Below are 25,440 nucleotides of genomic sequence, written 5' to 3' on the forward strand. Positions count from 1 at the left end.
TATTTTGTTGGAAATAGCCCAAGCTGTTTATAGAATTAATAGAGTAGGAGTAGTAGTAAAATTCATCAGGATTCCAGCCCATACAGGAGTAGAAGGAAATGAATTGGCTGATAAATATGCCAAAAATGCTACCAAAAAAACAGAGATAGATATGGTAATAAGTTATAGTAAGGCGGAAGTTAAAAGCATAATCAAAGCAGAAATGAGAAAGAAGTGGCAAGAGGAGTGGAATATAGAAACAAAAGCGAGAATGTTCTACAGTATCCAGGAGAGGGTAGGAGGTATGAGAGAAAATAATAGGAATAAAAAGGAAGAGGACATTATTTCGAGAATGAGATTTGGGCATACTGGATTAAATAGTACGCTTAAAATAATAGGGAAACATGAAACTGGGATGTGTGAGGTCTGTAATATTAACAAAACAGTAGAACATGTAATTATTAATTGTAATAGGTATAAGGAGGAAAGGATGAGGCTGAAAGACTGGTTTAGAAAAGAAAAAATTAGATTTGAAATGAAGGAAATATTACAAATGAATTCAGGGCATGTAGGGTATAGAGCGATGTTTGTGTTTTTGAATAAAACAGGGCTTAGTAGAAGGATATGAGTTTAGTTGTCTTAGAAAGTTGTATTTAATAATAATGATAATGTATGCATATTAATAATGTTATTAGATATTTATGAAGTTATTTATTGGTTTTATTTAGGTATGTATGTATTTATTTATTTAAAGGCTAGTGAGAAAAGGCTATTGTGATCCACACTCCATATCAGAAGGTGGCGGTAATGCACACTGAAAAGTTGCTTGCCAACCGCCATTAAAAGAAAGAAGAAGAATAAGAAAGCTGAATCTGCGTGGCCCTGATTGGCTGCGGGGGTGTCCCGTACGCGCGTGCTTTGGAGGCCAATGACGTCACCGCTCGCTCGCGCCGTTTACTTTCTTTCCTCATTGAGAGTTTCAGTGTCGAGTCTTCTGAGGTGAGGAGAGCAGTTCACGGTATTTCTTACATTTACACAACCATCACACACACGTTATACAGTTTGATTAAGCGACAGGCTCATTTCTGTATTGTTTTCATCGATCACAGCGATACTTATGCGTCTTTTCTGGCGTCTTCCTTCTGAAATCAACATTTAGTGCAGCAGCAGCGAGCATGAGGAGAATATGTTGAGTTCATTCAGACCTGAGCGATGTTGTGTTCGTTTGTGTGATTGTCTCGATGTTTGGAGTGAGAACTGTTACTGAATGTCAAGTTAAAGTTTGAGAACTGTGAGGGGAATTAATGTGAATCGATCTCAAGTGATTCTGTTGCCGTTTTCATGTTTACCTTTATTTATTATTGTCGACATATATCTCTGGCAGATTATATTTAGGCTACTTAAATTGATGTAGACATTTTATATTGTCCCTGTATGAGTAATGAATGTGGGAAATATCAAATCCATACATGCATGGGAAGATACATATTAATGAAGGTAATGTTACATTATCTTTATTTTTTAGTTTCTGCACATACAAATATGTAACATGTTAATGGCGGAATTAGGCTACTTTATTGCAATTAATAGTTATAAATATTATAAAGTCAATCTATATTTAGATTCACATATTATTATTTCCCTGAAGAGGTTCAAAAAGAGAGGTTATTTAATTATTGTGTTTAATTATTGATGATTTATGTTATATTGTGAGATGATATCTTTCAATATAACAGTTTTACAGGCTTTTGTCATGTATCCTGACTCAAATAATGTGTTTCTAACAGCAAACACTCTGAATAAAGTGAGATGATCTGCTGATGACCCTGAATGGCTTGTTGAATGAGTGTTGATAGTCTGAGGCTCATCAATATTAACAGATCTGCTGAAAACACTCTTTATTTCATGACAATAGTTCCTGTTTTCACCTCTTTTAACATAAATTTAACAATATAAAAACATTTATTATGCTGATGTCTTCAGATCTCCTGTAAATGGACCACTTGCACTGAACTCCGTGACACACTTCCGTTTGGAAACAATACATATCACTTATTTCCGGTTATGTTTACTTTCAATGTACTGTGGTCAATGAGTTGAACAAACACCACCTAAAATGGGTGTCTGCGATAAGATTTAAAAATTTGGACATTGTTATTGACAGAAGAAGAGTTTTTCTGATGTTTACTGTGTGCAGAATTTTCCAAACTCATCGGAACATGAAGTTTTAATCCAAACCAAGCCAATCTGAGAAAGCTGCGGCTGTTAAAAATACGCATTATTTCACCACAGGGTGTCAGTGTTCGTCTACACTAGTGACCACTAGTGAAGTGTGTGAAAACAGATGGATAACATCAGTACGAACCACCAACATTTATTTATTTGGATTAAATATTTTAATCATTCTGTGTCATATTGCATCATACATCATATTGCGGAAGACAGGGCAGCTTGGCGGTCTGCGCTGACAGAGGGCATGACTCTGTCATGCCAAGCTTACATTAGCTTTTGCACAGATAGACGGCATGCTAGACATCGTTTAGATCGGCGCTTGCGCTGCAAAAGGCCTTAATGAAAATGAATGACATGTTTATGCCCAAAATGCTTAATTAATATTCAAAGAAGTTGACTGTCATTTTGCTCTACGTTGTGTGTGTTACTGTTGAAGATAAATTAAATAGCCTAGCCTATTTAACATCGTTACAGGCACCGATCGCGAGCATTCATTCATTCAACTATTTTTAAAAGACTGTAATAAAGCACCAATGCACACAAGCAATCCTTTTTATTAGTCAAATTCATTAAAAAATGTAAACTAAGCAGTAAGGGTGTCACGATTTCGATGAAATGAATGCTCAATCTCGATTATCGAATCAAAAAATGGAATTGTCGATGCTGCCACGCCCCATATGTCACGTCACCTCGGCTTGCCTGTAATAGGTAAAACTCCTTTTTTCGAGAATATTGAAGCCTTTATTTTAAAATGCATTGCAGCTGCACAGCGAGAGCATCGTAGCTCGTCTGAGCGAGCTGATTGTCTGTGCTGCGGCAACTGCACGAACCTATGGCGAGTTAGCAGTGGTGTCACATGCGGTTCAATGAGAGCGCTTGGCGCCCTGCTAACCTCGAGCGCGCCAATTTGGACGCGGCTGAAGTGTATAAATTCAGAAAAAACTTGCCAAAGGACTTTAGGTTTAAATCGACTGAAGCGAAGTACCAGATATGAGCGAAATAGCACGGCAAGGCAACGCAGTACTCGTTCCCTTATCTCTAAGGGAACCGAGGTTACGCAAGTACTTATACTTATACTTATACTTATTTGCAGCTGTATCATACAAATAAATAGTTAAAAAATCATACATTGTGATTTCTGGATGTTTTTTTTTTTAGATTATGTCTCTCACAGTGGACATGCACCTACGATGACAATTTCAGACCCCTCCATGATTTCTAAGTGGGAAAACTTGCAAAATAGCAGGGTGTTCAAATACTTATTTTCCTCACTGTATATATGTATATATATATATATATATATATACACAGGGATTAAAGTTCTCCGTCGCTACGACGGATTTCCGCTAATTGCAGCAAGTCTATTACGGATTTCCGTCATTGCGGGTTCCAGTCTGTCCTTAAAGTCTTAAATTCACTTTTCATAATTTTAAGGCCGTAAATAGGCTTTCATTTCTCAAATAGTGTAATAAATATCTTAATTTTAGTTTGAATAGGTCTTAAATTAAGGAAAGACGAGGTGTATTCACCCTGCTGAGGGGGATGTGATCAAAGCCTGGAGTGGAGCAAAAGCACGTTCCTCTCTCCACTCTAAGCACTCTGTAATCACTTCGCTCATAGTCCACTCCGGGTTTTCAATTACCGCTCACGGAAAGTGCATGTCAGGCTACAGCTGAGCGCTGAGGTAGAACTATATTTCAGTGACACACTTATAATGCAGGTAGGGCTGGGCGATATCGATATAAAAAATATATCGATATATTTTTTAAATGCGATATGGAATTAGACCATATCACATCGATATAGTTCAAATTTGCGCTGTGATCCTTGCTCCCCGCGCCTCCGCTCCTCCTTTTCCACACTGCGTGCGTGTTTAGAGCATGTTATGTTATGAGAGGCGAATCATGACTACTTCAGAAAACCCAGCACAATAGGAACTACCAGGAAGGCAGTGACATAAGTGTACGCTGAAATAAAGTTTTTCACCTCAGAAAAACTGACTTTCTTGTCCTGTCAGCCGTTATCCTGTTCTCGTAGTGCACACTCAATTGCACGCGCAAATTCAGCGGCGCGCGCTGTATTGCTTCACTGATCAAGTGCAAAAGAAACTACGAGCATGCAACGCCGTTACTTTGTAAATTACACGAAATAAAAGTAATGCAGGTATAATTCTCATTCTATTCACCAGTTTCCATGTTTCATTAACACTTATTGTTAATATTGTGTATTCACCATGGGTAACTGTCGTTTCCATATAACCCCAAAATGCCACTATTTTTCTTTGTGTTATTTTTTATATTTTTAAATGACTGTAGTGGCTCATACCAACATTGTATTAACAAAAAATTGTTTGGGACTGCTATTTAATAGCTTTAGCCTAGGCCTAATGTTTACAGTGCTATGCATAAGTTTAGACACCCATGCTAAAGTTGACTAAAAAGAGGAATAAAAAATCATCTTTTGGAAACTGAACTTAATGCCTTAATTTGAAAAAATTAGGAAAAATCCAACCTTAAAGGACACCAATTTTCTTTGTGAATAAATAATGTATCGTAAATAAATAAATGTTCTTCCTTAAAATACAGGGTGCATAAGTTTGGACACCCCTATGTTAAATTCCCATAGAGGCAGGCAGATTTTTATTTTTAAAGGCCAGTTACTTCATGGATCCAGGATACTATGCATCCTGATAAAGTTCCCTTGGCCTTTGGAATTAAAATGCATTGAGAGATGATCTTATGGAAAGTATCTCTAGGTATGGTGAATGCTATGTGATGATGTGGGGCTATTTTAATTCCAAAGGCCAAGGGAACTTTATCAGGATTCATAGTATCCTATAAAATAAATAAAAAAAATACTTAAAAATAAAAATCTGCCTGCCTCTATGGGAATTTAACATAGGGGTGTCCAAACTTATGCACCCTGTATTTTAAGGAAGAACATTTATTTATTTACGATACATTATTCATTCACAAAGAAAATTGGTGTCCTTAAAGGTTGGATTTTTCCTAATTTTTTAAATTAAGGCATTAAAGGTATAGCGGAGGATCTTTTTACTTCCGGGTGGATACCCTATACTATTGGTCCTCCTAATTGTCAATCATTCTGGTGAATCAATCAAACTTTTCAAAAAGTGGAGAGGGCGGGACTTATCTAAAATTCGGAAAGATCCTCCGCTATACCTTTAAGTTCAATTTCCAAAAGATGATTTTTTATTCCTCTTTTTAGTCAACTTTAGCATAGGTGTCTAAACTTATGCATAGCACTGTATTTATAAGTACTAGTCTTTACTATTAGTCATATTCTTACAATTTATGTTAAGTAAAGGGGAAAAGTAACTTACTTGTGTGTTAACAAATTTTGTGTAAACGTGTTATAATTTGCATATATATATATATATATATATATATATATATATATATGCAAATTATTAATTATATTAGTATGTTCCATGCCTGGTTTTCATAGATTAAAATATAGCTTTTAAAATACGCCTACTGGCAATATTAAAGCGGTTTAAAACGTCTCCCCTTAAAACGCTATTGGTCTCGACTATTTAAAAAGTTAAAGGAATATGACTTGGCCTAAAAAAAAAATTTCAGTCAGAAGAATTTTTTTCACTTTAATCCCTGTATATATATATATATATATATATATATATATATATATATATATATATATATATATATATATGTATGTATATATATATATGTATATATATATATATATATATATATATATATATATATATATATATATATATATATATATATATATATATATATATATATATATATATGTATATGTATATATATATATATGTATATATATATATATATGTGTATATATATATATATATGTGTATATATATATATATATATATATATGTGTATATATATATATATATATATATATATATATATATATATATATATATATATATATATATATGTGTATATATATATATGTATATGTATATATATATATATATATATATATATATATGTATATATATATATTAGGGGTGGCACGGTACATGAAAAAACATCCGAACCGTTCGGTTCGCTTGTCTCGGTCCGGTGCGCGTGTGCGTCGCGCGGTTTGCACGGTTCGACGCATGCGCAATGTAGCCTCGTGCCCGTGCTAATACAATGCTAAATCATAAATCAGACATATGTAGAATTACATTACAATGTCCAGCAATCGATTTATATAGTACACTGAGTTTACCTAGACATTTAATGAGATCTACTCCACTATATGTTGTTTTTTTCATGTGAATAAATAGGCTACATAGATCGACTGTTCCACGTAGCCTAATGGTCCAGTGGCAGAACTTGCCAAGCGTATCAAAGGTTCTGAGTTCTAATCTGCGATCGTATATATTTTTTTCTTTATCAAAACCGATTATGTTTATCAGCGGTTGTATATCAAGCAGGGACCGATTTGTATGAATTTTGTTTTATTATTTAATCGGAACGAGTAGCCTTGAGTCTCCTCAATGGCTTGAAGCGCGCGTCCGAGTGATGAATGTGCGGCCGCTGCGGTGTGTGCGCGAGCCACGAGAACACTGTATCAGCACCACTGATCGCAACTGCAACGAGCACTTTGATCACTTGATTAAAAAAACACATTTCAGCGCTAAATTGCTTCTTATTTAACAAACGAATGAAACAAATACTTTGCTAGTTAACTGGAAATGTTTTATTTATTTGTATTGGTACACCCGTGCTGCAAGATAATATCAACCCTGGCAAAAAATGGTGGGGACATGTCCCGCCTATGATGACGAGACACGAGGATAAATTGACAAATAACGGTCCAACACAGCCCACGTAGCTCTACAGATGATGGACCTCCAGGGCCACTGAAAGTTTCCTCAGGGTGACTGCTCACTCATATTACTTCAGAATGGGAAATGAGAAGCTGCGTTTTGCAAACACACCCCATTTATGAAATAAATAAATAAATAATTAGATAATTCAGCTATATATCATATGCTGAAGTAAATTTTTGGAGTGTTAAAGATTAAAAGAAAAAACAACAACATGAACCGTACAGAACCGAAAACCGTGACCCTAAAACCGTGATACGAACCGAACCGTGGGTTTTGTGAACCGTGCCACCCCTAATATATATATATGCATGCATATATTTAACAAAATGCTCCTCTCTAGAGTTAATTTTTCTAGCTGACTGACGAGTTTATGGTCACTGGATGTTTTTTTCTGAGGTAAATGTGACGTTTACATGACATTGTTTACTAACGTCTTTCCACGGTTGAAACACTGAGCGATTCCATGTGACATGATACGGACTTCGATAAGTTGTACTCTACCTTTTAACACACTTTCAGATGCTCATTCGTGTTTATTTCGCGCTGTAACTGGTGTTATTAAGGCGGAAGAGAAGGTCATGTGCGCTTCGCGCTGCTGCTTCTCTAGAGCTGAGCCAGAGCGATCTCACGCCACGGCGCCAAAACGGTATTTATGTTTTTGAATTTCATAAGAAAATGGACGTAATTTGAAATCTGGGACTTTGTTTCATATTAATAATAACAAAGCACAAAGATTATTGCGATTTATTGAATGGGATGCGCGCAACAATGTTCCATTCATTCATCACTGAAAACAGGATGACTAGGCTAATCGATTCTTGGGATTTAAGAATCAATATCGTTTCGTAAAAAATGAGAATCGATTAAAATCGAGAAATCAATATTTTTTACCAAGCCCTAGTCCATGAGCATAAAAACAAACTCAGTAACTTATATATTTTAGATTTTGGCAGATCAACTCCTACCACAGCAATTACATCATCAGTGAAGCTCCTCCCACTGTAATTCATCATCAGTGAAGCTCCTCCCACAGTAATTCTTCAATAAATGCTGTAAATTCCCATCGGCAAAGACTGAGTTTATTAAAGAGGACAGTGAGAACATGAGTGATCCAGAACCCTGCAGAATGAAACACACTGAAGATCCTGAAGAACAAAGAGGTTGGTGTTTATTCTTCATTCATTCATGATGCTGAAGAACATTCATGTTAGAAACATTCAAGCACTTCATCACATTTAGATAAACAGTTCAACTGTAACATGGCTGCAAAAGTTTGTTTTTTAACAAATGGTCAGTAAAGGAAGTTTTTTGTGTGTGTGTATTTTTACGAACATGTATAACAAATAATCATTCCAAAATATATAAATTTACAATCTACTCTGCTTTACTGCAAACGTGTGTTCTTTTTTCGCAGTGAAACTCACTTGATCTTGTATTTCTTGTGTCCCACTTGCATGTGAAGCCTAAGGAAGAAGTTGTTTAGTGTGAACGGCCCTTAATTAAAACGTTTTAGTAGTTTTTGACATAATTAAATATTAATCTAAAATTTGGTGTTAAAATATGGCAGTATTGTGTATTTTAAAGGGGGGGTGAAATGCTATTTCATGCATACTGAGTTTTTTACACTGTTAAAGAGTTGGATTCCCATGCTAAACATGGACAAAGTTTCAAAAATTAAATTGTACGTTTGAAGGAGTATTTCTGTGCCAAAAATTGTCCTTCCGGTTTGTCACAAGTTTCGGAAAGTTTTTTTCGAGTATGGGTCTGTGTGACGTCAGCTGGGGCGGAATTTCCTTGTATGGGACCTAAGGGCACTTCTGCCGGAAAGGCGCGGGCGCGCATCCGTAGACCAGAGAGAGAAGAGAGCCAAAGCAGTTCGCCCATCAAAGCGCTCCTCTGCTCGGCTTTTGGGAAGTCAATGTCACCAAAGAAGTGGGTTTTTGGTTGCCAGGGCAAGACAACCCTGCACAGATTTCCAAAGAACCCAGTGTTAAGGGACCAGTGGATGGAGTTTGTTTTTTCATAGCATCATCAACGGAGTTGCGCAAGACTGTTTGTTCCCTGCATTTTGCAAAAAAAACAATTTTTGTTTTATAAACAAAGCCCAGATCGACGGATTATCAGATCGGCTAATGCTTAAGGATCGAGCAGTCACAATGATAAAGGTTCGCAGTCGCAGGCGGTGAGTAAAAATGCTTCAAATGTCTCTGTGTGTTGTTAGCTCGGCGCGTTAGCAGAGCTTTAGCTTCGCCCACACGGCCCGCCTCCAGCCGCTCGTTTTTTTTCCGGAAAGACTCGGTACAGCCTATCTTTCTTTTATAAATATAATAAAACTAAAGACTTTTTGGAGATATGAAGGATGCAATACTACTCTATAGGTACTCAAGATTAACATGAGATTGAGTGAAAATGAGCATTTCACCCCCCCCTTTAATGTTCTTATCATGTTAGATAAGTGTGTCATTGATCAAACATATTTAATGGTTCTCACTACAGAAACATGGGATTTGTGCCTATAATGTTTTAAAGACATTAACTGGAAGATCAGTGTACCTCATTCAGGGAAAGTTTCAGGGATGTATAATTAATTTGTAAAAATACATAAATTATTGTATTATTTTATTGCAGTTGTCTGTTACATTCCATATTTCTCTCTTTGAACTATTTTGATTATTTAGAAAATTTTACAATAAGAGTTTTTCTTTCATGTCAGACCCGATGGAAGAGAGCGAGGAGAGTGAAGAACTGAGTGAAGTGAAGGAGGAGACTGAAGAACTGAGTGAAGTGAAGGAGGAGAGTGAAGAACTGAGTGAAGTGAAGGAGGAGAGAGAAGAACTGAGTGAAGTGAAGGAGGAGAGAGAAGAACTGAGTGAAGTGAAGGAGGAGAGTGAAGAACTGAGTGAAGTGAAGGAGGAGAGAGAAGAACTGAGTGAAGTGAAGGAGGAGAGAGAAGAACTGAGTGAAGTGGAGGAGGAACATCATGTCAATCCTGGAGGAAAACCTTTGAGTCGCTCAAAGACTAAAAATACATTTTTAAAGAAAAGAAGAGCCAAGAAATCTTTCACCTGCACTCAGTGTGGGAAGAGTCTCACAACCAAACAAAGTCTTGCACATCACATGAGGATCCACACCGGAGAGAAGCCGTTCACATGTGATCAGTGTGGGAAGAGTTTCAGTCAATCATCACACCTTAAAGAACACATGAGGGTCCACACCGGAGAGAAGCCGTTCACATGTGATCAGTGTGGAAAGAGATTCTCAGACAGAAAATCTTTTAAGATTCACATGAGGATCCACACCGGAGAGAAGCCGTTCATGTGTGAACAGTGTGAAAAGAGATTCTACGACAAAAAATCTCTTAAGATTCACATGAGAGTTCATACAGGAGTGAAGCCACATGTATGCAATCAATGTGGGAAGAGTTTCAGTCAATTATCATCCCTTAATGTTCACATGATGATCCACACAGGAGTGAAGCCGTTCTCATGTGATCAGTGCGGGAAGAGTTTCAGTCAATCATCATCCCTTAAAGAACACATGAGGATCCACACCGGAGAGAGGCCGTTCAAATGTGATCAATGTGGGAAGAGATTTACACGCATAACACATCGTAATCAACACATGAGGATCCACACTGGAGAGAAGCCATTCACATGTGATCAGTGTGGGAAGAGTTTCAGTCACTCATCATCCCTTAAAGAACACATGAGGATCCACACCGGAGAGAAGCTGTTCACATGTGATCAGTGTGGGAAGAGTTTCAGTCACTCATCATCCCTTAATGTTCACATGAGGTTCCACACCGGAGAGAAGCTGTTCACATGTGATCAATGTGGGAGGAGTTTTACACGCATAACATATCGTAATCAACACATGAGGATCCACACTGGAGAGAAGCCGTTCACATGTGATCAGTGTGGGAAGAGTTTTACACGCATAACATATCTTAATCAACACATGAGGATCCACACCGGAGAGAAGCCGTTCAAAAGTGATCAGTGTGGGAAGAGTTTCAGTCAATCATCATCCCTTAATGTTCACATGAGGGTCCACACCGGAGAGAAGCCGTTCACATGTGATCAGTGTGGGAAGAGTTTCAGTCAGTCATCATCCCTTAATGTTCACATGAGGGTCCACACCGGAGAGAAGCCGTTCACATGTGATCAGTGTGGGAAGAGTTTCAGTCAATCATCATCCCTTGAGCGCCACATGATGATCCACACCGGAGAGAAGCCGTTCTCATGTGATCAGTGTGGGAAGAGTTTTACACGCATAACACATCGTTATCAACACATGATGATCCACACCGAGAAGCCGTTCGCATGTGATCAATGCGGCAAAACATGTCTTAGTGCATCAGACCTGAAGAGACACCTGACAGTTCATATGAAGGAGAAGCCGCATTCATGTTCAGTGTGTGGAAAGAGTTTTTCACATCTGAACACTTTACATGAACATCAGAAAACTCACACTGGTGTGAGAGAGTACATGTGCTTTGAGTGTGAGAAGACTTTTATTACAGCAAACTGTTTAAAACTGCACCAGAGAATTCACACTGGAGAAAAACCTTACAAGTGTTCACACTGTGACAGGAGATTCAGTGTGTCATCAAATCTGAAAACACATGAGAGGATCCACAGCAGAGAGAAGTCGCACACGTGTGATCAGTGCGGAAAGTGTTTCTCCTTTAAAAGTGACCTGAAGCTACACATGAAGATCCATGCAGTGGAGAAACCACATCACCTCAGACTGAGATCACGGTAAGTAGTTTATTTTCATTTGCTCAGAAAAACATAGTCTCTTCTGTGTAAGTTAGATGCACATCACCCTGTCATGTATTAGAATGATGGTCTGTATCTTTAAGATGTGAGTGTACTAGTATGTATGAGGGGACTGGATGTGGAAGGAAGTTCAGCTTAAGAATAAGAAAAGCCCATTCGTAAAGTTATCAAGCATGTGACTGATTAATTTCAGCAGAGTGTATGAGAGATATCTGATTACACAAGAAAGCTGATAAATAACACACCCTATAGCCAAATCTCTCCTCTCCACCTATAGCTGGTGTGTGGTGAGCACAGGACACTTTGTTGATTGATTGATATCTATTAACTTGTGTTCAAACCAACAGGAATGTCTAATTTGTCAGTTCAGATCAATGCAAAAAAACCCCACAAATTCGCTCTCTGACAGTAGGTGGTGCTCATGTAAAGCAGAAATACAGCACTATACAGGGCTCTAGACTGCAACTAAATGTTCACATTTTGTGACCTTTTTTAAGAGAGAGCTGCCATTTCTGCCACATGCGAGAAACATCACACGGCAAACGAAAGCAGAATGAAACCATGCTACTCGTCTGAGCTTCGCAGCGCAAACAGTTTATCAGCTCGGAGCAATACTAGACAGCAGTTTACTCGTTTTATGTCACGTGCTTCACGCTCCTGGGCGAATCTGCGTGAGAATATGTTTGGTCGTCAGCATTTTGAACTGGCGCTTCATCTGCACTTTGTTCAAGTGTCTGAGATCTAGGATGGGTCGGAGATCGCCATCCTTTCTCGGGACGAGGAAATAGCGACTGTAAAAACCAGACTCGCTCTGTGAGGGGGAAACTGTTTTGACAGCGCCCTTCTCCAGCAGTTTGAGCACCTCGGCGCGGAGAACGTGTGACACGGCCTTTCTCACTCTCGTCTCGACCACGGCTGATAAGCTCGGCGGTCTGGGAGCAAACTGTAGTGAGTAACCATGTTTTATTATGTTCAACACCCATTTTGATATGTCGGGGATAGCTTCCCAGGCTTGGGCCTGTATAGCTAGGGGTTGAATAGAGGCTGGAGGCGGGCCGCTTTGAGATAGGGACCCGGCTGTCAGGCCGTCTTGAGCTAGTGATTCCGTGTATACAGCGCTCAAAGGCGCTCATAGTCGCATTTCCAGCATGAGCTTGAGGGAAAACTGATGTGGGAACCGTTTCTATGTGTAGAAGTGGACACTGCAGGGGCACGCAATCTACATTTATTGCCTCTCCCATGCTGGCTGAGGGGTGAGTGAGCATCGAGTCGACTATTTGCTGCTGTCGTGGAGATTTTAAACTGTATATTAAACTAACCATGTTTATAACTTCTAACCTTATTTAACATCTAACATTGGAACAGGATGTACTGTATGAAACCAATGGAAAACTTGTGTCTTTGACTGTGCGTATGTATGTAAAAATAACTTAGTTTTGGGAAATGAAACTAGACAGTCTGTTAGAATCTTGTGATTACAGATGAAGTCACCGCAAGATCAGAGTTTGCTTTACCTAGTAACAGAGGGGTTTGCATATGAAGAACCAATCAAATAGTGGGGATATTATGTAATGCAGCCTGACATTTTGTCATACCTCTATACTATAAAAACTGTTGTATATGTGTTTTACGGTGGGATTCTCAATGGAATTTGCAAGAGATCCTCCGGCCTTGATTCTTCTTGGGAGAGTTCTCTGAGAACTGCTCGAAGACTCTCCCGGCCGTTATTAAAGCATTTAAAGGACAATTGCAGGTCTGTTTGTCAATTTATTCCTGCGCAGGAAGCTAGTTTAGGAAGGAAGCTAGTTTAGGTAGGAAGCTAGTTTAGGTAGTTTAGGGAAAGAAAAGCTGGTGATCTATAGAGTGGGGACGTGAAGAACGGGAACCAATAAATGGAGCCAGGTAGTCCGGTGATCTATAGAGTGGGGACGTCAGGGACGGGAACCAATAGATAGAGCCGGATAGTTAGGTTAAGGGAAAATTCCTTCACACTGCAATTTTATTCTGTTTTATTCTTATTCTTCATGAAAATATGTTCTGAAAGATTCCTTAATTCCTTAATTTGTTCGGGATGTTAAACTACTTTAGGAGCCCTAAGGACTGCCATGGTGAAAACATTATTTGAAATCTCCTTGTGAAATTTGCTAGAGTATGTATGGGTCAGTGTATTGATTGCAGAAGAGTTCGACAAAGGATTACTAACACATAATAAAACACAACTCCAGGTATGTTTTTGATGAGGATATGACAATGCAAAATGGTTAAAATCTCTAAGAAGTCTATGTTGAATGATAAATTTACTTGGGGAAAAAATGTAAACTAAAATATAAGTACATAAATCGATTAATCGTAAAAATAATCGACCGATTAATCGATTATCAAAATAATGTGTGTTTGGAGATGATGTGATCCTTCACCGGCATCTCGAAGCACTTCATGGGAGTAAGTGTGACGGGGCGGTAATCGTTCAGTGATGAAATTGTGGGGTTTTTGGGCACTGGTATGATGGTGGCAGTCTTGAAACAGGATGGAACGACAGCATAGGTCAACGAGGTGTTAAATATGTCTGTGAGGACATGAGCCAGCTGGTCAGCACAGTCTTTGAGCACCCGTCCCTGTATGTTATTGCTTTTCATGCGTTCAGTCTTCTCAACGTCCTCCAGACATCAGCTGTCTCGAGTCTGAGTGCCTGTTCGTCTGGGTGAGTTATGGATTTCCTCACAGGAGTGTTGTTGAGTGATTCAAACCGACCAAATTAGTTATTGAGTACGTTGAGGAAGTCTATGTAGTCCTCACAAGGTAAGGGAGCAGCCTTGTAATCTGTGATGGTCCGGATACCTTGCCACATGTGTTTGGTGTTTGTCGGGTCATGGAAGAATCCCTGGATTGTCTGACCATAGGCACGCTTTGCTGTTCTGATGATACGGTTCAGGTTGGCTCTGGCTGATCTGAGCGCCTCTCTGTCCCTACACTTGAACTCTGCATTTCGTACCCTCAGTATTGCACGTACCTCATTGGTCATCCAGGGTTTCTGATTTGCCCGTGTGATGATGGTCTTGGTAGCAGAGACATCCTCCATGCATTTCTGAATGTATGCAGACACAGATTCAGCATACTCCTCTACATTGGTTGTCAAGTCCTTCTCTTGTTCAACTTCCAAAGGACACAAGGACAACTCAAATTTCCGACTCAATCACTTTTCTTTTTCTTTTGGCTTTATCAGTTGATTGGTCTGTTCAATGAATTAGGTTGTAAACCTTTAAAGACAGAGCAAAAGTTACCATTTTAATTAAACATTTTATTTAAAGTTATAATTCCCTTTGAGCTCAATTGACCTGTTTGACCCTTACACCCTTTCAGGGGGTGCTTAATAAACCGGTAAACTTTTGTAGCGTCTGGACCAATCAGACACACACAAATTATTCATTTATTTAATGAATAATCCAGCAAACTCACTCTCCCAATAAATGCCTGTGAAACTTCCCCCAAAACTAACATCCACATGAAGCTAACACACTGGCAGAACGTGTCTTGTTACAGGACACACAGAGAGTTTTACGATCCAAAAGAATGTCCCGGAAGCTGTGACTCTTACTTAATTCTCACTGAGAAGGAGAAATAAACTCCGTAATCCTATATATTCTATATATAACCACTTGAGAAATGTGTAAACATGTATCGAATTTTCCCACCTCATGTGGTTGTCTTTTGTATTTGTAAACTCTATTGGGTTAATATATCAGACTTTGCATACTATGGTCAACTAAAATCAGATGTGTGGCATGTTTGGTCTCTAAAAAATCCAATCTTCGTCTCCGATTGGTAAATCTACATTACATTTTGCTAACTTTGTGACACATTAGTATTATAAGCATCTTGAAGATTCTTGTGTTAAACATCCAATCAGATTACATGTTTAAAGACAATGGTCGTAAAAGAATTTCCCTAAAAAAGGAAAATCCTCTCATTGGTTCTTGCACCTCCAGAAGGTGTTACTTCTTCACACTTTAAAAACCCAAGATCAGCTTTTAGCTCTCTCTCTCTCTTACTCCTGTACTGGAATGCTGACGTGAAGAAGATGCTGAACTAGAAGTTTAAGTGTTTAGACTAGTTAATAAAATCTTCTTCATGTCACACGTAAATTTGTCCGTGTCTCAAGCTCATAACTGGAGTCTCTAATCATTTAGATCTTGGTTACTGTTCTTAGTAGTACTGTAAATTAAGAAAGACATTTCCCATGCCTAGGGCTGTCGCGATAACTGCAATATCACAGTACCGCGCTACTGACAAGCCAACCGCAGAGAAATTCAAGTAACCGCAGCAACCGCGATATTCGGGTGTCTTCTTTTTCATAAGGCTATTCCCTCCTTGTTTTGAACTTTGTGCATGTGTATTGAATGTTAAATAAGTTAATAATGATAATAAGGTGCGGCGATCATGGTTTTATCATGGTGATTTGTACAGAGGCTTCGTGGATTTGCTCTTAAGCCTAAACAGACAGTGAATGAGAGAGATCGACTGAGCCTTGAGAGAGACAACAAGAAATCACATCAATAAGACCCAATCAATACTTGCGTATGGTTCTCTTTGTATTTGTGAAAGACGAGCGTGCGTGGGTCGTCCTTTTGGATCTGTGCGGTCTTTCGTGTCTTCCGGTGCGAGTAGACTCGCGCGAAAGTTTAAAGGTTCACAGAACATGAAGTTACCAACTAAATGATTCAGAGTTCATCTCCCTTTGTGGAGGGAGAGGCGAATATGAAAATAAAACTTAGTAAAGAAAATAAAACGGAGATGAGGACTCCCTAAGGAGCCATGGAGCCAGGAATTCTCTCAGACGCAGTGCTCGTACACGTCCTTAAGGAAGAGGAGCGCGGCCGCGGGAGGTTCAAGTCTCTTTAAAGTTGAAGTTGCCCGGCTACGTTCGCTTCACTGAACGTAGGTAGAGTCCAAAGACGAAAATAAAGAAAAGACTTAAAGGAAATAAAAGAGAAAACGTAGAATGCCCCCTAAAAGGGAGCAATGGACCTTGAAAACCTCTCACAGAAAAAGTGCTCATTTAAGATTTCATGAGTCGGTCTTTTATGGAGAAGATGGGTTCACACCTACTCTGCGTACACGGACCAATCATCTTAGAGCATCTCTGGGGCGGGAAGATTTTTCTTTGTCTTGTCAGACACGCCCACTTGAATGAGTCATGAGAGTAAGCCGTTCAGCTCCAGAAATATGAAAAGTGTAAAACAATGTACATTATTGTACAAACGAAACGAATGATTCAAATAGCCCAGTCGCTACAACAAAGACAACTGCGCGCTGAGTTTTTTTTATTTGATTTGGTTTATTTGACAGTAAAACTTAAAAAACAGTACAATCAAGCCCAAAAGCCCAATTCATACACATCTTTAAAAAGAAACTGTCAAGGATAAAATACACAAAAAGCCATAGGCTTATTTCCATTGTGGTCCTCAGAATTCAAAAATGGACGAGCAGTTTGTAATGGGAATGAGATCAACACAACACACATCATCATACACATAATACCTCAAACATCGCTAAAAATACATTTTTTAACTTCTCTTCTAAAAGGACCTTCTTCTTGAATTTGTTTTAAGCAATCAGGCAATTCATTCCAAGCAACAGCGCTATAGAATATAAAAACGAATTCTTCCCATTTAAACTCTTATACCGACACAAGTATATATTGTTTATCCTTGACCTTTTAGAGAAACTATGAACATCTCTTGTGAAAACATAGTAGTCACACAAATACTTTGGAACATTTCTCTGTAATATTTTATACACCATCATCAACTTAAGAAAAATTACCCTCTTGTCCACTTTTAAAAACCCTATTTCCCTAAAATGATTAGTATTTAAATGCATTTGTGGATGAAGGCTTAGAATAATTCTACACAACTTGTTCTGAGCAGTCTGTAATTTAATTTTCACTCGTTTCGTAGAGCCACTATACCAGAAAGTTGCTGCATAATCAAAATGTGCTTGCACTAATGCACCAGCTAACATTTTTAAGGTTTGTGTATCTAAGTAAGCAGCCTGTCTTGCTAATAATTTTATTCGATTACATACTTTAGAATGAACTTGAACAGCCATACTATCCCCAGTTAGTTTACTATCCAAAGTACATCCTAAATATTTCACTTCTTGCTTAGCAGTAATCGTCAAATCTCCAACCCTCACTTCTAATTTGGAACATTTTCTCAATTTAGCCGCAGAACCAAATAAAATAGCTTCAGTTTTACCTAAATGTAAAAACAGCTTATTTTGAAAAAAACGGTTGGATACTTCCGCAATCTCTCTACTTAATTCACTTTCTATTATTTCTTTCTTCTCATCAGTAACAATTATTGCTGCATCATCAGCATATAATAGAAGGTGGCTAGAACAGGCCATTTTTAGATCATTTATATACATTAAAAAAGTAAGGGTCCCAATACACTACCTTGTGGTACTCCACTAGAGATGGGCAAATTATCTGAAAACACTCTGTTTAAATCTACCATTTGACACCTATTTGAAAGATAAGAGTTAATCAATTTACATGCTTTAGAGTCAAAACCCATAGCATTTAATTTTAATAACAAAATATTTTGGTCAACTGTGTCAAAGGCTTTCTGTAAATCTAGCAATACCATCCCACTTAATTTACCTTTATCCAATTCTTTCTTTATGTAATCTGTCTGTCAAATATAAAATTGTTGTCTCAGTGGAGTGCATCCTCCTAAAACCAGACTGAAGTTCATACAAAATATTAAATTTAGAAATATATTCTTCAATTTGGTCAAATAAAATCTTTTCAAACACTTTGGATAAGGAAGATAGAATTGATACAGGCCTATAATTGTTACACTCAAATCTACTCCCTTTCTTAAAAAGGGGAAAAACTCTTGCTTGTTTTAATTCATCAGGTACCTTAGCTTGGCCTATAGAGAGATTTAAAATGTGAGTAACCACAGGGGTTATAAAATTGCCTGAATCTTTAATAAACCTTGCTGGAATATTATCGAAACCTGTCGCTTTATTGCATTTCAGATCTGTTAATTTCTTATAAACTGTAGTCTCATTTACCTTAATAAATGAAAAACCTCCTAAAGTGACACCACAGTTAGCATAATACTCCTTAACTAATTTATCATTAAATAAACCGGTCTGGACTGGTAACTCCTTTATCAAATTGTCAGTAACAGTAGTAAAGAATCTATTAAAACAATTGGCTACTTCTTTCTGGTCTGTCAACAATTGTTCATTAACTTTAAGACTAATTTTAGAACCTTTACTCTTAGCCCTTTTCTGACACCCTAAATCATTTAAAACTCACCATAACTTTTGAGAATCCTGCTTTACTTCACTAATCTTATTCTTAAAAAAAGTTTTTTTAGCGTCTTTAATCTTACATCTTGTCTCATTTCTTTTATGTTTAAAATTTTCATAGTCATCATTATTTCCATTCCTTCTAAATGCTTTAAAACTATCATTTCGTTCCTTAATATCCTTCAAAATACATCCAAGGTTCTGTTCTTGGTTTAATTCTTATCTCCTTGTAAGGCGCAACTTTGTTCAAAACTTGCAAGAAATTGTTCTTAAACTTATCCCAAGCTATATCCACATCATCACACTGCGTCACCTCGATCCAACTAATCTTACTAAGTTCTTCAACAAATATTTGTGGACTATACCTTTTAAGCGATCTAATTTTTAATGTATTATGCTGCCTTATGGCCTCTTTCTTTAATTTCCTAATTACATAAACCATATTATGATCACTTAATCCAGCCTCCAAAACAACACTTCTAAAAATCTTGTAATTGTCTGAAACTAATATACAATCAATAATTATTCTACTTTTAGGAGTAATTTTAGTAGGATCAACAATAATTTGTTTCAGTGCATATGACTTACAAAATGAACTAAAATGTTTAAACACTGACGAATCCTTCTTCAGCATATCTGTATTTAAGTCACCCAAAATGATTAACTCTTGACCTAAAACATAATTTGACACATTTAAAATCTCATCGAGACTCACATAAAAGTCACTTTGATCAGGAGGACGATAGCAAATACCAACCAAAATCGGTTTACTCTTTGGCAACAGAACATCCAGCCAAACCCGCCTCGACTGCAGTATTTGCAAAGTCTTTTCTCTCTTTAAACATCAAATCTGACCTTATGTATGCACATACACCACCTCCTTTTCAATTTCGATCTTTTCTTAATAAGCAATAATTGTCTATATGAATCTCTGCATCCAGTATCGAATCATCAAGCCATGTTTCACTGCAGCTGAACAACGCCACATCAGATTCTTGACATAAATAACGAAGTTCACTTATCTTTGGAAGCAGACTCCTGACAATGAGATGAACCATGTGTAGACCTTTCATTGTCCCAATAGACCGAAGATCGCTGATTTTGGACGTTGTTGATTTTGGAAGAAGCTGTATTTCATCATTCACAGTAGATTTACTCGACCGAGTCCTCAGCATCCTGCCTCCATTCTCCGTCACAGAAAACATATCTGACACACCATAGTCCTTTCGACATAAATCTCGTTTCATTACAAGGACGTAAATTGCTCCACTGATCCGCCATCAGGCTCCATTCGACACCAATTTCCGAACGCCAACATTGCTCCGCACCCAAAGCCCGACGGCCATCCGCGGCAAAAGTTGGGCAAACTCCTTCACCACCTTTGCATGAACCAGGCCCAGGACATTGATGTATGTCTCCCGACACAAGTAGACACATTAATATGATTAATAAGTCACTTAACTGTCTTTTTTGGCCGCGTCTTCGTTTCTTTGAACATGTAATCCATGGACGAAAAATCAACGTATAGATAACATTCTTTCCAAAACCGAGATGTTTACATCCACGTCTAGGTTGCTTAATTTCAATATTAAAATCAAAATTAATATTGTCCACCTCATTAAAATGGCATAAAAACGTATAAAATAGTGAGAAGATGAGTAGTGTGATTAACACTCCACACCTGCCTGCCGCTATCTTTTAAAGACTGCCAAAAGTGACAGGATTTCAATGCGGAGAGACGCTGTTTTGTTTCAGTTTATTGGTTACTGAAAAGGTTTTTTGTGCATGCTGACCACATCGTGACACATATTTATATAGCAACAAATAAATATAAATAATTCAAAATAAATAAATGCGGAAAAACCGCATATCGTGTTATTGAGCCACTCAAAATTACCGCAAGGGAAAATCCTTCACCGCGACAGCCCTACCCATGCCCCGGAAATGTACATTTCTTAGAGTTAATAAACAATTAATCCTGAGTGTTCACGGGACAAACAGATTAATTGATTGTAATATTAATTTACGACATCAAGTTAATTATATTAACTGATCCAAATATTCATAATCAATTATAACCAGTTATTGTTGATTGTTAATATTTCATAGAGCTAATTTGCTACACTTTATATCCATAAAACAACTCTGATGTAATAAACGACTCTGACTGTAATAAAGTGTGCATTACTGTCGTGATCAGTAACGTTAGGCCTATCACTCCGGAGACTGTAAGCTGGATCACGGACAGTTGGTACAGATCCATCCTCGAGTAATAACGAGAGTAAATGAAGACGGCCATGTTCATTCTTACATCCAACAACAAAACACCTCAATCTCTTAGGAGACATTCGTGTCTACAGCTGCTCCGGCGTCGAAACACTGGCGGACTGTGTTTAGCTCACTCAGGGCGGGTCTACGCTAAAACTGCAGTGTCCGTCAAACACCATGTAAAAGTGAATTTTGCATAACAGGTGCCCTTTAAGTCACATGATCAATCTCACTATTTTTTAAACATGTGATTAGCCTAGTTCAGAGTCTGAAATATTAATTATTCCTCTCGCATCATGTCTGTTAGAAATTAAACTTGTTTGTTTTTAGCAGAACTGCCAGAAAGCATCTGGAAGTAGAGGACAGAGAGAACGCCAGTGATCCAGAATCTGCAGAATGAAACACACTGAAGAACAAAGAGGTTGGTGTTCATTCTTGATTTCTCATTCATTCACCATGATGAAGAACATGCTGATGCTCACCAGATTTACATTGTTTCATGACCAAACTAGTGATGTATAACACAAATCATCTTCATGACATTAAAATAGATCATAATCGTGCTCAGCAGTTGTTGATCAGATTTGATGGGATTAAAATGTCTATTGAACTCATCAGTGATATTGACTTTTGAGCTTCACTTTTCATTTCACATTTGTCTCTCATTTGAAATCTCACTTGATTTAATGTTTATTTTAGACCCGATGGACGTGAACAATAAAGGAATAACAGAAGCCAAAAAAAATCTGTCTCCTGCCCTCAGTGTAAAAAACGCTTCACATGGAAAAGTCTGAAGGTTCACATGAGAGTTCTGCCTTCTCATTCTGAAGAAGAGCACCGGAAAAATACACCGGAAAGAAACTGTGAAATGTGATCAATGCGGGAAGAGTTTACAATTTAACTGTGATCAGTGCGGTAAACTGTTTCATTGGGCATCAGTCCTGAAGAAACACCTGAAGATTCACACAAAGGAGAAGATTCATCCTTAATATTACAGCAGAAAACACACAGTGGTGTGCGAATCACAACACAGGAACCGCTGGCACAATCAGAACTCATTATGTATTTCTGAAGGAGGGACTTCATAGAACAATGAAGTCATCAGCCCGTTCAAAGGACAGTGAAAACAGCGGTATACAGTTAAGTAAATTGTGTGAAAAATACTGTTTTTTTACACACGAAACATGAACACATGTTATATTGCACACTGTAAACACAATCAAAGCTTCAAAAACACACGAAAAACGGGACCTTTAAGAGAGATGTGGATCTGATATAAATTTTTAACTCGTTCTTCATTGTTTTTCATCAGAACATCTAGTTTCTCTTCCACTTCTACTCTTCCATGCAAACTGTTAAGTAAACATGCAATTTATTCTATTAGAACGCCGCATATATATGGGCTGATATGATATTAATCACCATTGTAGTTTTAGAAGTGAAATATATATATGCAATTTATTCTGTATTAATCTGTAACCCTCATATATAAAGTAAGTATGTTACTAACTAACTTTATAACCAAGTAGAATAGAGTGTTGTATAAGAAAAGACACTGTAAATTGTTTTGTAAAAGTCTTTTGTTTGTGAATCTGGTTTATTAAGAACAGACAATGCAACTTGTTTGGTAAAAGCCTTTATTGTGAAATTGTTTTATTAAGAAAGACAATGGAGATGGTTTTGTAAAGGTCTTTATTATTGAACTGTTGTGTTCAGAGAGACACTGCAACTTGTTTTTGTAATAATCTTTTTATTGTAATAATGCATGCAAGAAACGACAATAAATGTACTCATGTTTAAGCATTTAATCAATAGATAGAAGTAACATTAAGTAGTGAAAAACATGTAACTTAGCAAAGTAGAAATGGCAAGCATTACCCGTTTGATGAGGAGCATGAGACGCAGGAGAAAGGCAGAGGGTCCAGAGCAGCAAACAAAGGAGAACAAAGGAAAGAGCTTTATATATGGAGTTACAAGGGGGTTTCCAGAACGGAGGACAGTTCAACACTTCGGATTGGACAGATTGTCTGTAAAGGACTGAATCTATGCGGAGGGCGTGTGGACTATAAAAAGTATTGTAAAGAATGTCAAAGTTAGATGCTGTTTCACCAAGGACGGCCTCTCCGGTGTCAGATGCCTTGCCATTGTGCCTCATGAAGATGAAAGCTTGTAAATTATTTGGTTTTGATTTACTTTTATTTTTATTTTATATATTAGTACCTTTTATGTAAACTAGTTAACCTGTATTTAATAAAAAATACATATAATTGAAATTAAGAAGCTCGCCTGCCTTAAGTCTCTGTTTTACAAAATACTGAGCTGAACTAAACCACGGAGCAGTCTTTCGGCTGAATTGTCCATCCATCCATCTTCTACCGCTTATCCGGGGCCGGGTCGCGGGGGCAGCAGTCTAAGCAGGGATGCCCAGACTTCCCTCTCCCTCGACACTTCCTCCAGCTCTTCCGGGGGGACACCGAGGCGTTCCCAGGCCAGCCGGGAGACATAGTCTCTCCAGCGTGTCCTAGGTCTTCCCCGGGGTCTCCTCCCGGTGGGACATGCCCGGAACACCTTCCCAGGAAGGCGTCCAGGAGGCATCCGGAAAAGATGCCTGAGCCACCTCAACTGACCCCTCTCAATGTGGAGGAGCAGCGGCTCTACTCTGAGCTCCTCCCGAGTGACCGAGCTTCTCACCCTATCTCTAAGGGAGCGCCCAGCCACCCTGCGGAGAAAGCTCATTTCGGCCGCTTGTATCCGTGATCTTGTCCTTTCGGTCATGACCCAAAGCTCATGACCATAGGTGAGAGTAGGAACGTAGATTGACCGGTAAATCGAGAGCTTCGCCTTGCGGCTCAGCTCCTTCTTCACCACGACAGACCGGTACAGCGACCGCATTACTGCAGAAGCTGCACCGATCCGTCTGTCAATCTCCCGTTCCATCCTTCCCTCACTCGTGAACAAGACCCCGAGATACTTGAACTCCTCCACTTGAGGCAGGAACTCTCCACCAACCTGAAGCGGGCAAGCCACCCTTTTCCGACTGAGGACCATGGCCTCGGATTTGGAGGTGCTGATTCTCATCCCAGCCGCTTCACACTCGGCTGCAAACCGTCCCAGTGCATGCTGGAGGTCCTGGTTTGATGAGGCCAACACGACCACATCATCCGCAAAGAGCAGAGATGAAATCGTGTGGTCCCCAAACCTGACCCCCTCCGGCCCCTGGCTGCGCCTAGAAATTCTGTCCATAAAAATTATGAACAGAACCGGCGACAAAGGGCAGCCCTGCCGGAGTCCAACACGCACCGGGAACAAGTCTGACTTACTGCTGGCAATACGAACCAAGCTCCTACTCCGGTCGTACAGGGACCGGATAGCCCTTAGCAAAGGGCCCCGGACCCCATACTCCCAGAGCACCCTCCACAAGATGCCACGAGGGACACAGTCGAATGCCTTCTCCAAATCCACAAAACACATGTGGATTGGTTGGGCAAACTCCCATGAGCCCTCCAGCACCCTGTAGAGGGTATAGAGCTGGTCCAGTGTTCCACGACCGGGACGAAAACCACACTGTTCCTCCTGAATCCGAGGTTCTACTAGTGTGATCCCCCTATAGTTGGAGCACACCCTCCGGTCCCCCTTCTTGAAAAGAGGGACCACCACCCCGGTCTGCCAATCCAAGGGCACTGTCCCCGACCGCCACGCGATGCTGCAGAGGCGTGTCAGCCAAGACAGCCCCACAACATCCAGAGACTTGAGGTACTCAGGGCGGATCTCATCCACCCCCGGTGCCCTGCCACCGAGGAGTTTCTTGACTACCTCGGTGACTTCAGCTTGGGTGATGGACGGGTCCGCCTCCAAGCCCTCAGCCTCTGCTTCCTCAATGGAAGACGTGACGGCGGGATTGAGGAGATCCTCAAAGTATTCCTTCCACCGTCCGGTGATATCCCCAGTCGAGGTCAACAGCTGCCCTCCTCCACTGTAAACAGCGTTGGTAGGGCACTGCTTCCCTTTCCTGAGGCG

General features: G+C 39.0%; 2 protein-coding genes across 3 annotated transcripts in view; both read left to right on the plus strand.

The window, feature by feature from the left end:
• The window catches only part of LOC311302232 (uncharacterized protein), a 340,899-nt gene that overhangs the window by 168,703 nt on the left and 146,756 nt on the right, over nucleotides 1-25,440 (plus strand). The window lies entirely within an intron of this gene.
• LOC311301880 (uncharacterized protein) lies at nucleotides 923-23,704 on the plus strand. 2 transcript variants are annotated; one of them, XM_084427251.1, is made up of 5 exons: nucleotides 923-978; nucleotides 7,992-8,208; nucleotides 9,762-11,808; nucleotides 21,757-21,844; nucleotides 22,123-23,704. In XM_084427251.1, exons 2-4 carry the CDS (start codon nucleotides 8,151-8,153, stop codon nucleotides 21,821-21,823), a joined length of 2,172 nt encoding a protein of 723 aa, XP_084283377.1. In that variant the 5' UTR covers nucleotides 923-978; nucleotides 7,992-8,150; the 3' UTR covers nucleotides 21,824-21,844; nucleotides 22,123-23,704. The 2 variants fall into 2 exon arrangements, with proteins under 2 accessions (XP_084283377.1, XP_084283376.1); XM_084427250.1 differs by having other exon boundaries at nucleotides 932-978; nucleotides 21,754-21,844.

The sequence above is a fragment of the Rutilus rutilus genome (genome assembly GCF_951802725.1).
Source record: "Rutilus rutilus genome assembly, chromosome: 1".
Taxonomy (NCBI): Eukaryota; Metazoa; Chordata; class Actinopteri; order Cypriniformes; family Leuciscidae; genus Rutilus; species Rutilus rutilus.